At 47.3% G+C, this 12,405-nt stretch overlaps 1 protein-coding gene across 1 annotated transcript in view; it reads left to right on the top strand.

Annotated features, from left to right (window-relative positions):
• The window catches only part of LOC138304197 (sulfotransferase 1 family member D1-like), a 381,202-nt gene that overhangs the window by 243,354 nt on the left and 125,443 nt on the right, over window positions 1–12,405 (top strand). The window contains exon 3 of the mRNA XM_069244052.1: window positions 12,307–12,404. Coding sequence (XP_069100153.1) covers window positions 12,307–12,404 — 98 coding nt within the window. The remainder of the gene's footprint in view (window positions 1–12,306; window position 12,405) is intronic.

The following is a 12,405-nucleotide window of genomic DNA, read 5'->3' as shown; positions in this document are numbered from 1 at the left end:
GAAGGACATAGAGACAGAATTAGTGGGTGTTTGCCCCTCCATGATAAGGCACCAACAGCAGATTGAGACACTCCACAAAGAGGTGGCGCTGCTAAGGGCCAGAGCAGGAAACACAGAAGGACGATCCCGGAGGAATAATATCAGAGTGTTGGATCTCCCTGAAGGCACAGAAGGCCTGCGTGTGGACTTTTTTCTAGAAACATGGTTGACTGAACATGTGCTGCATGTGGAAGACCTCCATGTTCTCCTCAGTGGAGATAGCACATAGAGTGCCTGGCTGCTACCCTGCGCTGGCAAGACTTTTTGACTATAGAGATAGAGACAATATACTACAGGTTGCTAGAACTAAATGCCCCTCGACTATCAACAAAAGTACTGTCACAATCTTTCCAGACTACACAGTGGATGTACGCAAACTGTTAGACTCATTGCAGGAAGTGGAACAGCATCTCAGCACAATGGGTGTCAAATCCAGACTACTATGTCTAGCGAAAAAGGGTCATCTCAGGCAGTGAGAACCTTTTGTTCCTGATGTCAAAGGAGGTGTTGTCCTGGCTTGACACACAAGGATACTTCCAGCACTGTTCCTCAACGGATCTGGGAGGGTAATGGAAGGCTCAGTGGAAAAGATGGTGATCCACCAGGACCATTCGTGACAAACCGTTGACGGCGTAAGCAGCGCTGGGTATGGCGAAGGTATGACCTGCCGTGGAGCAATCATCCTTGTCCAATGTGAAGGGTCGAGAATCTAATGAGGATGTGATATCAATGGGGGACATTACACAGGTGATCGTGCTTCCAGAGAAGATGCAGGGTGGCTGCAGGCACGAGGGAGAGGGAAGCCTGGGGGGTGTGGTTGAGGCATTTGTTTTAGTGTGAGGGGTGAATTGTTAGCTGTATTGTTGGCAGGGGTCCAGTCTATAGTGTATACTGATGGTTAACTTGGGCCACCCCCTCCTTTGAGTAGACTGTGTACTGGTTGCTGAATCATTAATGGCAATGGTGGGCATTGACCGATTGAGGATGCGGCCAGCTCTCTCCTACACCAACCCCCCACCATGCAAGCAGATGTGAGGCCCTCGCATTACGCACAACTCACATGGCCACATGTGAATATAACATAATGACGTGCAACGTGAGGGGCATAGGCACATATAGTAAGAGCTACAGTAAATCATTCATAACTGAAAGGGCACCAGGTCCAGTTTGCCTGCCTTCAGGAGATCATTTGACAGTGGGGGAGCTCTGTAAGTTACATGAGAGCTGGTGAGGTGCGATGCTTGGCACTCCTTACTCTATGTCACGGGTGTTCTGATGTGGATGGCTTTCGGGGTACGGTTCATGACTGAGCACAGCCTGGTAGACCCAGAGGGTCATTATGTTATTGCAGAAGTCGCTTTGGATATTCACGTTAAAGGTATTGTATGCTTCAAATGTGGGTCAGCCTCACCTTCTTACCTCCTTGAAGCCAGTTCTCTTCCTATCTGCACTGTCCCCAATAGTTTACTGTGGAAATTTGTTCCAGACCTGGTGAAGGATAAATCCACTCCTCTCATACCAGGGGCCTAATCACACACCACCACTAGGCAGCTTCAACAGTGGGTGCTTTATGTATAAGTGTTAGATGTTTGGCACACCTTGCACCCACACTATTGAGAGTACTCCCAGTACTATGTCCTACATGCTCTTTGCACTATATTAATATATATATATATTATATAGCAGCAGGGCATTGGTAAATAGATGTAAACGGCCAGAGTACTTAGGCAGGACATTGCCTGCTCATTGCCCCTTGATTGGGACTTTTCAGTTGGGAAGGCCCCACCCTGGGATCCCCACCTGGCATTTCCAACCATGGGCATTAGCAGATATGCAGTTCTGGGTGCATATGAGGGAATATATCAACAGATACTTTGCTGAGAATTAGGGTTCTGCCATGGGTGAGGTGGTTGGGTGAGATACATTCAAAGTGGTGATACATGATGTGTGCATGACTAAACAGTATGGCATGAAATGGGGTATTCAGGCAGAGGTGTTAGATCTGGAGGGTAGATTGAGAATGACCAAAAGGGATTGGGCATCTAATCCTGCTATGTACCCAATGCTGGAGGACATTAGGTCAGATCACAGGGAAGTGCTCAGATGTATATCTGCCTTTGAGTATAAAGAATATATCATGCACCAGCATGAACTGGAGCACTGGGGAACAAGGTAGTCTATTGTGCTGGTTTTTGAAACCTAAATACCCGTGCACACCAATCAGGGCATCCTTTCGGCAGAGAGCCCTGTGGTGAACTCACAATTGGCTATTAATGGAGAAATTGAGGCCTACTACAGGACCCTATATTGAGCCCCAACAGGTGTGCCCAAGAGGCGATCTCCACCTATCAGAGAACTATTAAGACCCCCCTTTTTAACCACTTGCTGAGGCAGGAGCTGGACGTCCCCTTGACCCTTGAGGATGTCAAACTGGCTGTTAGAAATTGGGTCTCTGGTTGGCAGTCAGTTTGCACTCTGTCCAAGCAGAGACCCTCACTCTAGTCAGAGCAAAGGAGATACATACTTAGATAACCCCTGCTCACCCCTGTGGTAGCTTAGCACAAGCAGTCAGGCTTATCTCAAAGGCAATGTGTAAAGTATTTGCACTAACACACACAGCAATACAGTGAAAACACTACAAAATTTGGAAAAATATCCAATATTTATCTAAGTCAAAAAAGACCAAAACAACCAAAATTCAGCATACACAAGTTAAGATATGAATTTTCAATACAAAAAGAGTCTTACTGTATCAAAAACAATGGAAACGTTGTTGTTCCACAGAGTACCTGATTTGCGTCAAAAATAAAGCCGCATTGGCGAGCCTGCATTGAAAAAGTCAGCAGTACGTCGATTTCTCACTTGCAAGCGAGACCCTGAGTCGTTCCTTCTCTAGTCGGGTCGGTGATGCGTCGTTTTCCGGATGGGGCACCTCAGATCTGAGCAGGCTTGCATTGATTTTTGACGCCCAGTGATGAAGCATGAGAAATCTGGCCGCACGCTGTCGGAAAACCGCGCTGTGTGAGGTTTGCGACATCTCTCCAGCTGCGATGCATCGATCTCCTAGCCGCGATGCAGTGGAGCATCGATTTTTTCCACAAAGCGGGTGGTGCATCGTTTTTAGACGCGTTGCAGGCTGTGCGATGAAATTGTTCTTACACAACGTTCTATGAGTGGATTTCAGTCCTTGTTCTGCCAACTTCACCTGTCAAGGGCCCAGGGACTGGATGGGGCACAACTTGGCAGGGCAGGAGTCTCAGCAGAGAGTCCAGGTGCTGTCAGAGGAAGTATTTGATGGCCCTGAGACTTCAAAACAGGAGGCAAGCTCAATCCAGGCTTTTGGAGGTTCTTCACAAGCAGAAATATACCACAAAGACCGGTCTTTGTCCTCTTTCAGGCAGAGGCAGCAACTGCAGGCCAACCCAGCAAAGCATAGTCACAGGCAAAGGGGCAGTGCTCCTCCTCCAGGTCTTCAGCTCTTCTCCTTGGCAGAGGTTCCTCTTGAATCCATAAGTAATCTAAAAAATCTGGAGTTTTTGGGTCCACTGCAGATACCCCTTTCTGCCTTTGAAGTAGGCAAACTTCAAAGGAAAATATCTGTTGTTTACAAGATCCTGCCTTGCCCATGCCTAGCTCCAGACTCACACCTTGGTCAGGGGGGACAACCTGAACCTAGCCCTTCAACCCATGGTCTGTATCCTTGGAATTGAACCGGGGCCAGAAGTGAGTCTATCCCTCCCCTGCCACTACTCCCAAGGTTCTGCACCCCCCACCTTGGAGAGTATCCCTAGAAATCACACTGGGGGGTTGATTAGGCCAACTGCCTCCCCATTAGGTCAGAGTTTATCCCCTGCACCTGACCTTCCAGCCTAGGGTCTGTACCCCCAAACCAGACCCTTGCCTGGCAATCCAGGATTTCCTGGGGAGCACACCTACCCCCACAAGGGAAAAACGTTCTCTAAGGGCTGCACTAGAGTATGGCTGGTGCCGGTCTCCTGACCTCTGCCCATCTGGCAGAGCCTGGTTCCCCCAGCCCAGAAATTGTATTACCAAGGTAATTCCTTGGGGGCTCTGACCTCAGAGCAGACCCCTGACCCCCTCCGCTGGGGCCCACAACCCCCTCTCAACCCTCTGTCTGGACTTCCGCACCCCCCACTAGGAGTGGTACTGCCAGACACCAGAACTGGTGTGACGCTAGTGACTGTGGCCCCCCAAGTTTTCCTGACACTATGGGGTCCTCCTCAGTGGATGGCCCTATGGTACAGACGAGGCTCTCCTCCTGGTGTTCCCTCTTGTAACCCTCCAGACTCTGAGACAGGATCTCAGGCACTCTGGAACTCAGCCACCCCCATCGCCTCTTTTCTGAGACTGGACATGGGATCCCTCACCCATCCCACTACACAGGGACCTACCTGGGACAATACAAGCCTTCCCCACCTCACCTGATTGGGAAATACCTAAGCCACTCCCTTCAGGAGCACCCCCAAATGCCTCTTCAGACCCTCTGGTACTCACTCAGAGGTATGCCTGCAGTGCAAGTTTCCTGAGGTCAGAGAATTCTCACTCCACCTGGTGTTGGTATAGATCTGGAAAACAAGGAGTGTACATATGCTCTCCAGCAATCGCATCATACAGCCCCTCCCATGAGTTACCCAAACTACCCTTCTCCCACCCATCCCGTGCCTCAGCCTTGAAAAAGTACCCCACATCACCCTCCTGAGACTGGTGAGACAGTATCTGACTGTCCCTGACACTAAACCGACTCTCTTCTGGGGTGTCTCTATAACTCACAACCAGGACCTTCAACTGGGGGTAACGCCTCTCTCTGTCACTTTCACCTAGAGCCAGTAGAGTGTCCCTCCCAGCACAAGAAATATGACTATCCATGCCAGTTCCCTAACCCACCTTGGAGACCGTACGCACCACAATAGCTACCTCATACCCCTGAAACTCCTTGTGTATGTTAACCCCGTCACTCAAGTTGGTCACCAACAAGTTGGTCACAAAGTCTCTGGGAATGTGCACTTCTTAAGTACTGGACATAAAAGTTTTGCTGCCACCATCTGAACTAGACTTAGCCATCATGGCTTCCAGCTTCAGCTCTTCACAGCTCAGTTCATGAGCTCCCAACATTTCTTTTTCCTGGGCTAAAGCTCTCTTGGCCTCAGCCCTCTCAAGCTCTTCATCTAGCTCTCTCAGCCTCTGCTCACAAGGTAGACTCCATTGCTCTCTCACTTGTCCCTCTCAGGGCCACTGCCCTCCTCATCAGAGTAGTCCTCCTCCTCAAAATCATCTGGTATGATTGCTTCCCAGCATTTCATCTCATACGGAAACAGGGCTGTCTCAAGAACCCACCATTGGGGCCTTCTCTTCATAGCCAGTACACTACCTTACAGAAAACTTTTAGCTTCCTCATTGTATAGATCTCCAGGTGCTAGAAGTTGACATCCATTCTGCAAAGGCCTCACAAGGACAACTAAAAACCAGAGTACGAAAAGTCACAATACTTCCAGGAGGATACCAGAGGGCATAAGAGGGAAAAAACAGTATGTGGTTGTGTAATGTTCTGCACTGAAAACAGTAGTGTTCACCAATTACTGTATGTCAGGTACAAATACAAGTTTGTTCCTCACCGCTGATCAACAATGTTAGAAATGGGGTCTCATGTTGGCAGTCAGTTTGCACTCTGTCCAAGCAGGGACCCTCACTCTAGTCAGGGCAATGGAGATACACACTTAGATAACCCCTGCTCAACCCCTTGATAGGTTGGCACACAGTAATACAGTGAAAACAATACAAAATGGGCACTACACCAGTTTAGAAAAATAGCCAATATTTATCTATATCAAACAAGACCAAAACGACAAGAATCCAACATACACAAGTGAAGATAAGAATTTTCAAAAGAATAAGAGTCTTACTCTAGAAAAAATAATGGAAATGTTGTTACACAAAGTACCTGGTTTGGGTCAAAAATAAAGCTGCACGGGCGAGTGTGCGACAAAAAAGACAGTTATGCTTCGATGTCTCACTCGCAAGCGAGACCGTGCGTTATTTCTTCTCCACAACACTGGCCCAACCTACCTCAACGAAACAGTGAACTTCCACACTCCCAGACGCAACCTCCGATCAGCCGACCTCTCCCTAGCATCCAATGCACCACCACAGGAGGCAGGTCCTTCTCCTACCTCGCCCCCAAAACCTGGAACTCCCTCCCCACCAACCTTCGCAAAACCAAAGACCTCCTGTGCTTCAGAAAGAACCTCAAGACATGGCTGTTCGAACAGTGACCCTCCCTGCCCCCCTTGCATCCCCCCCGCGCCTTGAGACCCTCACGACTGAGTCTTAGTAGAATAAATTTTTTGATTGATTGATTGATTGATTCTCTGGTCTGGTCGGCGATGTGTCGTTTTCCAGATGGGGCATCCTGGATCCGTGCAGGCTTACATTGAGTTTTGACCCTCAGTGATGATATGTGAGAAATCCAGTCGCACTGTCTCGGAAAACCGCGCCCCGTGGAGTTTGCGTCATTATCATCAGCTGCAAGAGGGTGTTGCATTGTTTCTCCAGCCGCGATGTGTCGATCTCCTGGCCGCAATGCAGGTGAAGCATTCATTTTTGCAGCGAAGCAGATCGCGCATTGTTTTTCAGCTGAGTTGTAGGTGGTGCAACAACATTTTCCCTGCACGGCGTTCTGTGCATGGATTTCAGTCCTTGTTCTGCCAACTTCACCTCTCAAGGGCCCAGGGACTGGATGGGGCACCATTTGGCAGGGCAGGAGTCTCAGCAAAGAGTCCAGGTGCTGTCAGAGGAAGTCTTTGATGGCCCTGAGACTTCAAAATAGGCGGCAAGCTCAATCCAAGCCCTTGGAGATTCTTCACAAGCAGAAATATACCTCAAAGTCCAGTCTTTGTCCTCTTTCAGGCAGAAGCAGCAACTGCAGGCCAACCCAGAAAAGCACTGTCACAGGCAAAGGATCAGTGCTACTCCTCCAGGTCTTCAGCTCTTCTCCTTGGCAGAGGTTCCTCTTGAATCCAGAAGTAATCTAAAAATTTGGGGGGTTTGGGTTACTACTTATACCCCTTTCTGCTTTTGAAGTAGGCAAACTTCAAAGGAAAGTATCTGTTGTCACACGATCCTGCCTTGCCCATGCCTGGCTCCAGACTCACACCTTGGGGTTGGAGACGTCAATGTGTGCGGGCAGGCACAGCCCATTCATATGTAAGTGACCACTTCTCCCTCTACTCTAGCTCAGATGGCCCATCAGGATAAGCAGGTCACACTCCAGCTCCCTTTGTGTCACTGTCTAGAGGGGACTCACAAAAAGCTTAACTGTCAGTATGAGACAGGGAATAAACAAGCAGGCAGAGTCACAGAATGGTTTCAGCAAGAAAATACCTACTTTCCAAAAGTGGCATTTTCAAACAAACAGTTTAAAAATCTACTTTACCAAAAGATGTATTTTTAAATTGTGAGTTCAGAGTCCCCAAAATCCACATTTCTATCTCCTCCAAAAGGAATCTTCACTTGCATATTATTTAAGGGCAGCCCCCATGTTAACCTATGAGAGAGGTAGGCCTTGCAACAGTGAAAACCTAATTTGGCAGTATTTCACTGTTAGGACATACAAAACACATCAGTAGATGCCCCACCTTTAACATACACTGCACCCTGCCCATAGGGCTACCTAGGGCCTATCTTAGGGGTGCCTTACATGTATAAAAAGGGAAGGTTTGGGCCTCGCAAGTAGGTACACTTGGCAGTTAGAATTGGCAGTGCAAGAATGCACACAGACTCTGCAGTGGCAGATCTGAGACATGCTTACAGGGCTACTCATCTAGGTGGCACAACCAGTTCTGCAGGCCCACTAGTAGAATTTGATTTACAGGCCCTGGGCACTTTACTAGGGATTTACTAGTAAATTAGATATGTCAATCAGGGATAAAGCAATCACCAATACAATTTACACAGAGAGCATATGCAGTTTAGATCAGGTTAGCAGTGGGAAAGTGCCCAGAGTCCTAAAAATAGGAGGAAGGAGTCAAAAGGTTTGGGAGTGATTCTTCAAAAACGGTCAGATCCAACACTGGCCATTAAAAAAATAGCCAGGGGCATGATGCGTGACACCAACGGGCTACCAATAGAGTTTTACACCACTTATTAAGATCTCCTGATATTGTTTGAACAGGTCAGGGAGCATGGCAGGCTTTCGGACTCCATGAGGGAGGCTTTTATTAAAGTTTTTCCAGAACCTCAGTAGGATCCATTTGAGGTGGCCTCCTACAAGCTCCTCTCATGACTTAACCTTCATTACAAGGTGCTGGAAAAGATCCTAGCAAACAGGTTGACTCCAGTGGTGCACTGGGTGATACTCCAAGGCCAGAATAGCTTTATCCTGGGGAGAAACAAGATTCTGAATCTCTGTTGGTTATTTAGTACCATCGACTGGGTATGCAGAACAGACACTCAGTGTTGAGTGGCCTCTCTGGACATAGAGAAAGTGTTTGACACCTTTTAGTGGGCCTACTTTCAAAAAGTACTACTGATGTTATGGCTGGGACCGGAGTTTGGCAGCTGGATAGTGATTATTTATGAGCCCCCATGGTCAGGGTGCATCTCTGACAGTTTTGCCATTGAATGAGGCACTAGGCATGGTTGCCCCTTTTTCCCTTGCTGTTTGCCTTGGCCATCAAAATATTGGCCTGACTTCTGAGGGAGCGATCCCTTAAATGGGGATGTTGGGTTGCGGGTCACCCCAAGATAGTCTTTATGTATGACGATGACACCCTGATCTATCTAAAGGCTGATCCATTGATCCTACCGGCCGTTATGTCAGTTCTGGATGATTTTGGTTGCATCTTGGGGTTCCAGATCAACTAGGTGAAGTCATGCTTATTCCCTCTATTGCAGACACCAGAATTGCTGCACCACACAGACAAGAGTGAATCCCTACAATGGATATACAACACCATTAAATACTTAGGGCTTCAAATTTACCACTTGGAGTCTGACTTAATAGAAGGTAATCTGGGTAAAGCACTAATCGTGATACGACTGTTGTTGCCCTTTTGGACACAGTTACCCCTTTCACCTATGGGCAGAGTGTAGATCAAGAAAATGTTAATACTCCCCGACTCCTCTACTTTTTCAAAGCACTCCTGGTGATAGTGACGTGATCATTCTTCATGGAGTTGACTGCAACTACTAGGTTCCTTGATCTGGGGCATTAAGAGACACAAGGTAGCGATTGACACTGTACATGCTGCAATGGAGGCTGGGGGCCATGAGAGCCCCCAGTTATGAGCTCTACTACGCTGCTGTCCAACTCTTGTGACCATTGCAATGGTTATATGACACTTCGAATCCTGAGTGGGACATGCTGGACTTTGATTTCAGGGTCACCCCACTGCTGGAATGGTTCCAGGAATACTCTCCCCCCCCTTCTGTACCATACGGAACGTGCTATTGAAGATGCCAATTTGGTGCTGGAGGAGATATATACATGAAGGCAAGAGTGGATATACATGAAGGCAAGAGTGGAGTGCCACGTGCACTGACTGAGTCTGTTGTTATGGGCACCACCAATCTGTAGGTGTTTGGTAGCGACTTACCCGATAGATGGCTGGACTACAGGGGGTATACGAAATGGGGCCATATGGTGGTGGAGGAGAGACTGCTCATGTTCTTGGAATTGGTGGAGGCAGGTACCCTGGATTATTCTTGCTGTACTCTCCTCTTTGTAGGGTGGCGGGCAGGATGTGGGGCCTTGATGGAGACTTACCATCTGTGGCTGGTCCATTGGAGATGATGTTCACTTTGGCAAGCACAAGACAGGTATGTCCAGTGTCTATTGAGCTTTGATTTGAGACTCCGCGGGTGCATGTATTTCAGCTCTCAAGAGTTATTGGGAGTAAAGACTGTCGACAGAATTCTCGTACTCTGTCTGGCAGAGAAGTTTCGGTTCTGTCACACAAAGTGACAGAATCCGATTGACACAGTTTAATTACCTGCACCATTCATAACTTCCACCGACAGGATAGGGAGGATGTATCCAGGCATCAGGGCATTATGCTGCAGTTGTAAGCATGTTGATGTGAACTTTCTCCAAATGGTATTGATATACCCAGTAAAAGAGGGTATTTGGCAAAAAGTGATCTTATGCATTTCAGAGGTTACGGCTTCTGTCCTGCCACGAGACCCCGCCCGCGGCCTTCTCAATACTGGAGTAGTGAATAAGCAGATGAAACGGTTGGGTTTCAGGGCCTGGCACTGGGACTTGCGAAGCGCCTTATCTCCATGTGCTGGAAGGTGACAGTGGCTTCTCTGATCCTTTCAAGGCAGACAGATGTGGGGCCTCATCTGAGCTTTCGGTGCTGGCAAATGCCAGGGCTAGGAATGGGAGATGCAAACTCATGGATCAGTGGGACGATTTTTTGACTCAACTGAAGGATATGATCAGTTAATCAGACTATCGATGGCTAATAGAGGCACGCTACATAGATATTGTGTATGTTAGGGGGAACCCTGAAGGGAGATACCATGTACACTTACGGTGGGGTAGAGGGTGCAGGAAAGGGAGGCGAACTGAGCTGAATCTGTTGTGTTGATTAGACGGCTGACAAAATATGTGTGCCTTTCTCTTCTGTATGGGGGCGAGGGGACAGGTGCCAACATGACAATGTTTTTCTTCCTTTGTACATGGGTTTCTGTATTGTTGTGCAAGGTGTTCAGGCAATTTTTGCCTAGGGCACTGCTGCTACTGTATCTTGATGTTCAAGGCAACTGTTATCTTGAAATCAATAACAAAATGTACATAAAAGTTAAGGGCATGAATGTAGGACCTTGTAGAGATTCGTTTCAAAGTAAATTTGACATTAGTGCTAGGTCTGAGCAACGGCATAACCCATCCCAGTTAAAGCCCTGACTTGTCTGCAAAGGTCTGAATAACTTTTGTTCACTGTCCCAACAGCAAACCAAGGCGTGTTCTTTCCTTAGAATGCAACCCCTGCCTTGCATGGGCCCCCTTAGAGCACAGGCCTTGCGATAACAGTCAGCTAAACCCCCACTGTGATTGCCGTTTGCACACAGACACCAAGTATTGTAAGTCACTGCTAGTTATGCAAGCGAGTCAATTAGGCAGAAAGGCGGGCTGCTGGAACACATGAAACATTAAAAATAACACAAATGGATACAATTCTATTGATTGATGGGTGGACCATAGTTCTCCTTTGTGAGGGCCTGGCACACCTGGCAGCTGTCTAGATCCTGACCTAGTCTGCCCACAACACTACGCAGTCCTCTATTGATGTAACACCAGTAAGTACCAATGACTGACTGCTCCCAGACAAAAAAGTTAAAGTTGCCAGGTGCAGAGCCACTTTTGAGTCAGTGAGGGCTTATGACCCAACCAATGCGCCAAAGTCGTAAAGATGAGTAGTAAAACTTGTAAAGATAAACTGGATAACGTGATAGATAGGGCATAGATATAGTCAACAGCCTGGGGATCATTCCGGCTTCAGTCACTCGTCATCATCAAGGGCACACAAATTTGTCTCCCATGCGCTCTAGTTGCAAGAAAGGGTGAGGCGAGTTTATTACAATGAACTGTATACCCTCGAGATTCCTCCTTTCCCAAGACTGTCAATTATTAATTTAATTTCTCGGGCGTTATATTTTGGAACCACCGTGAGCATGTCACTCTATGTATCTAGGGCATGCCTCAATTGTAAATATTGGAAAACTGTGGTTTATGTAAACGAAATTCTACTTCCAATTCATTAAATAATTTACTATTACTGCATTTCCAAACTTCATCGAGGGTCGATAAGCTGAGTAAATCAAACGGAGCAAACGCAGGAAGTCTTGCTATCTCTGCTAACCATGTGCCCTGCCATGAACAGCAAGTCTGCTGTACAGCAAGTTTAACACCACACGAGACCATCCATTTGATTATGTTTTACTATTCTAGAACAGCCAAGAAAGGGAAGGTGAAAACGTATTTGTGTAAATTGGCAGAATTATTTTGTAGCAGTTTGCTCTAATAATCATTCTGAAATGATTTGATTGCTCTTAAATACTTTTTAACTGATTTCTTTAAGTGTTTGCTGTTTTACTGTAACAAAGTTGCAACATGCATGTTACACACAGGCTCTGCTGTGGGTGCATTCATACGCTAATCTATTTTAGCGCAAATAAATCTGTAGTTTGCAGATTACACTGAGCAGTCACAAATGCGCTAACATATTTTGCACTATGTTGCTTTTACAGGGACTGAGCTCCTGGTCAATGCTCCATCTCCCAGGTTCATTAAGACCCACATGACCGTTGGCATGCTGCAAAAGACCTTCTGGGAGAACAACTGTAAGG

This window comes from Pleurodeles waltl, chromosome 7 (assembly GCF_031143425.1).
Source record: "Pleurodeles waltl isolate 20211129_DDA chromosome 7, aPleWal1.hap1.20221129, whole genome shotgun sequence".
NCBI classification, from domain to species: Eukaryota; Metazoa; Chordata; class Amphibia; order Caudata; family Salamandridae; genus Pleurodeles; species Pleurodeles waltl.
The sequence above is the reverse complement of the archived record's forward strand: the minus strand, read 5'-3'. Positions and strand labels throughout refer to the sequence as shown.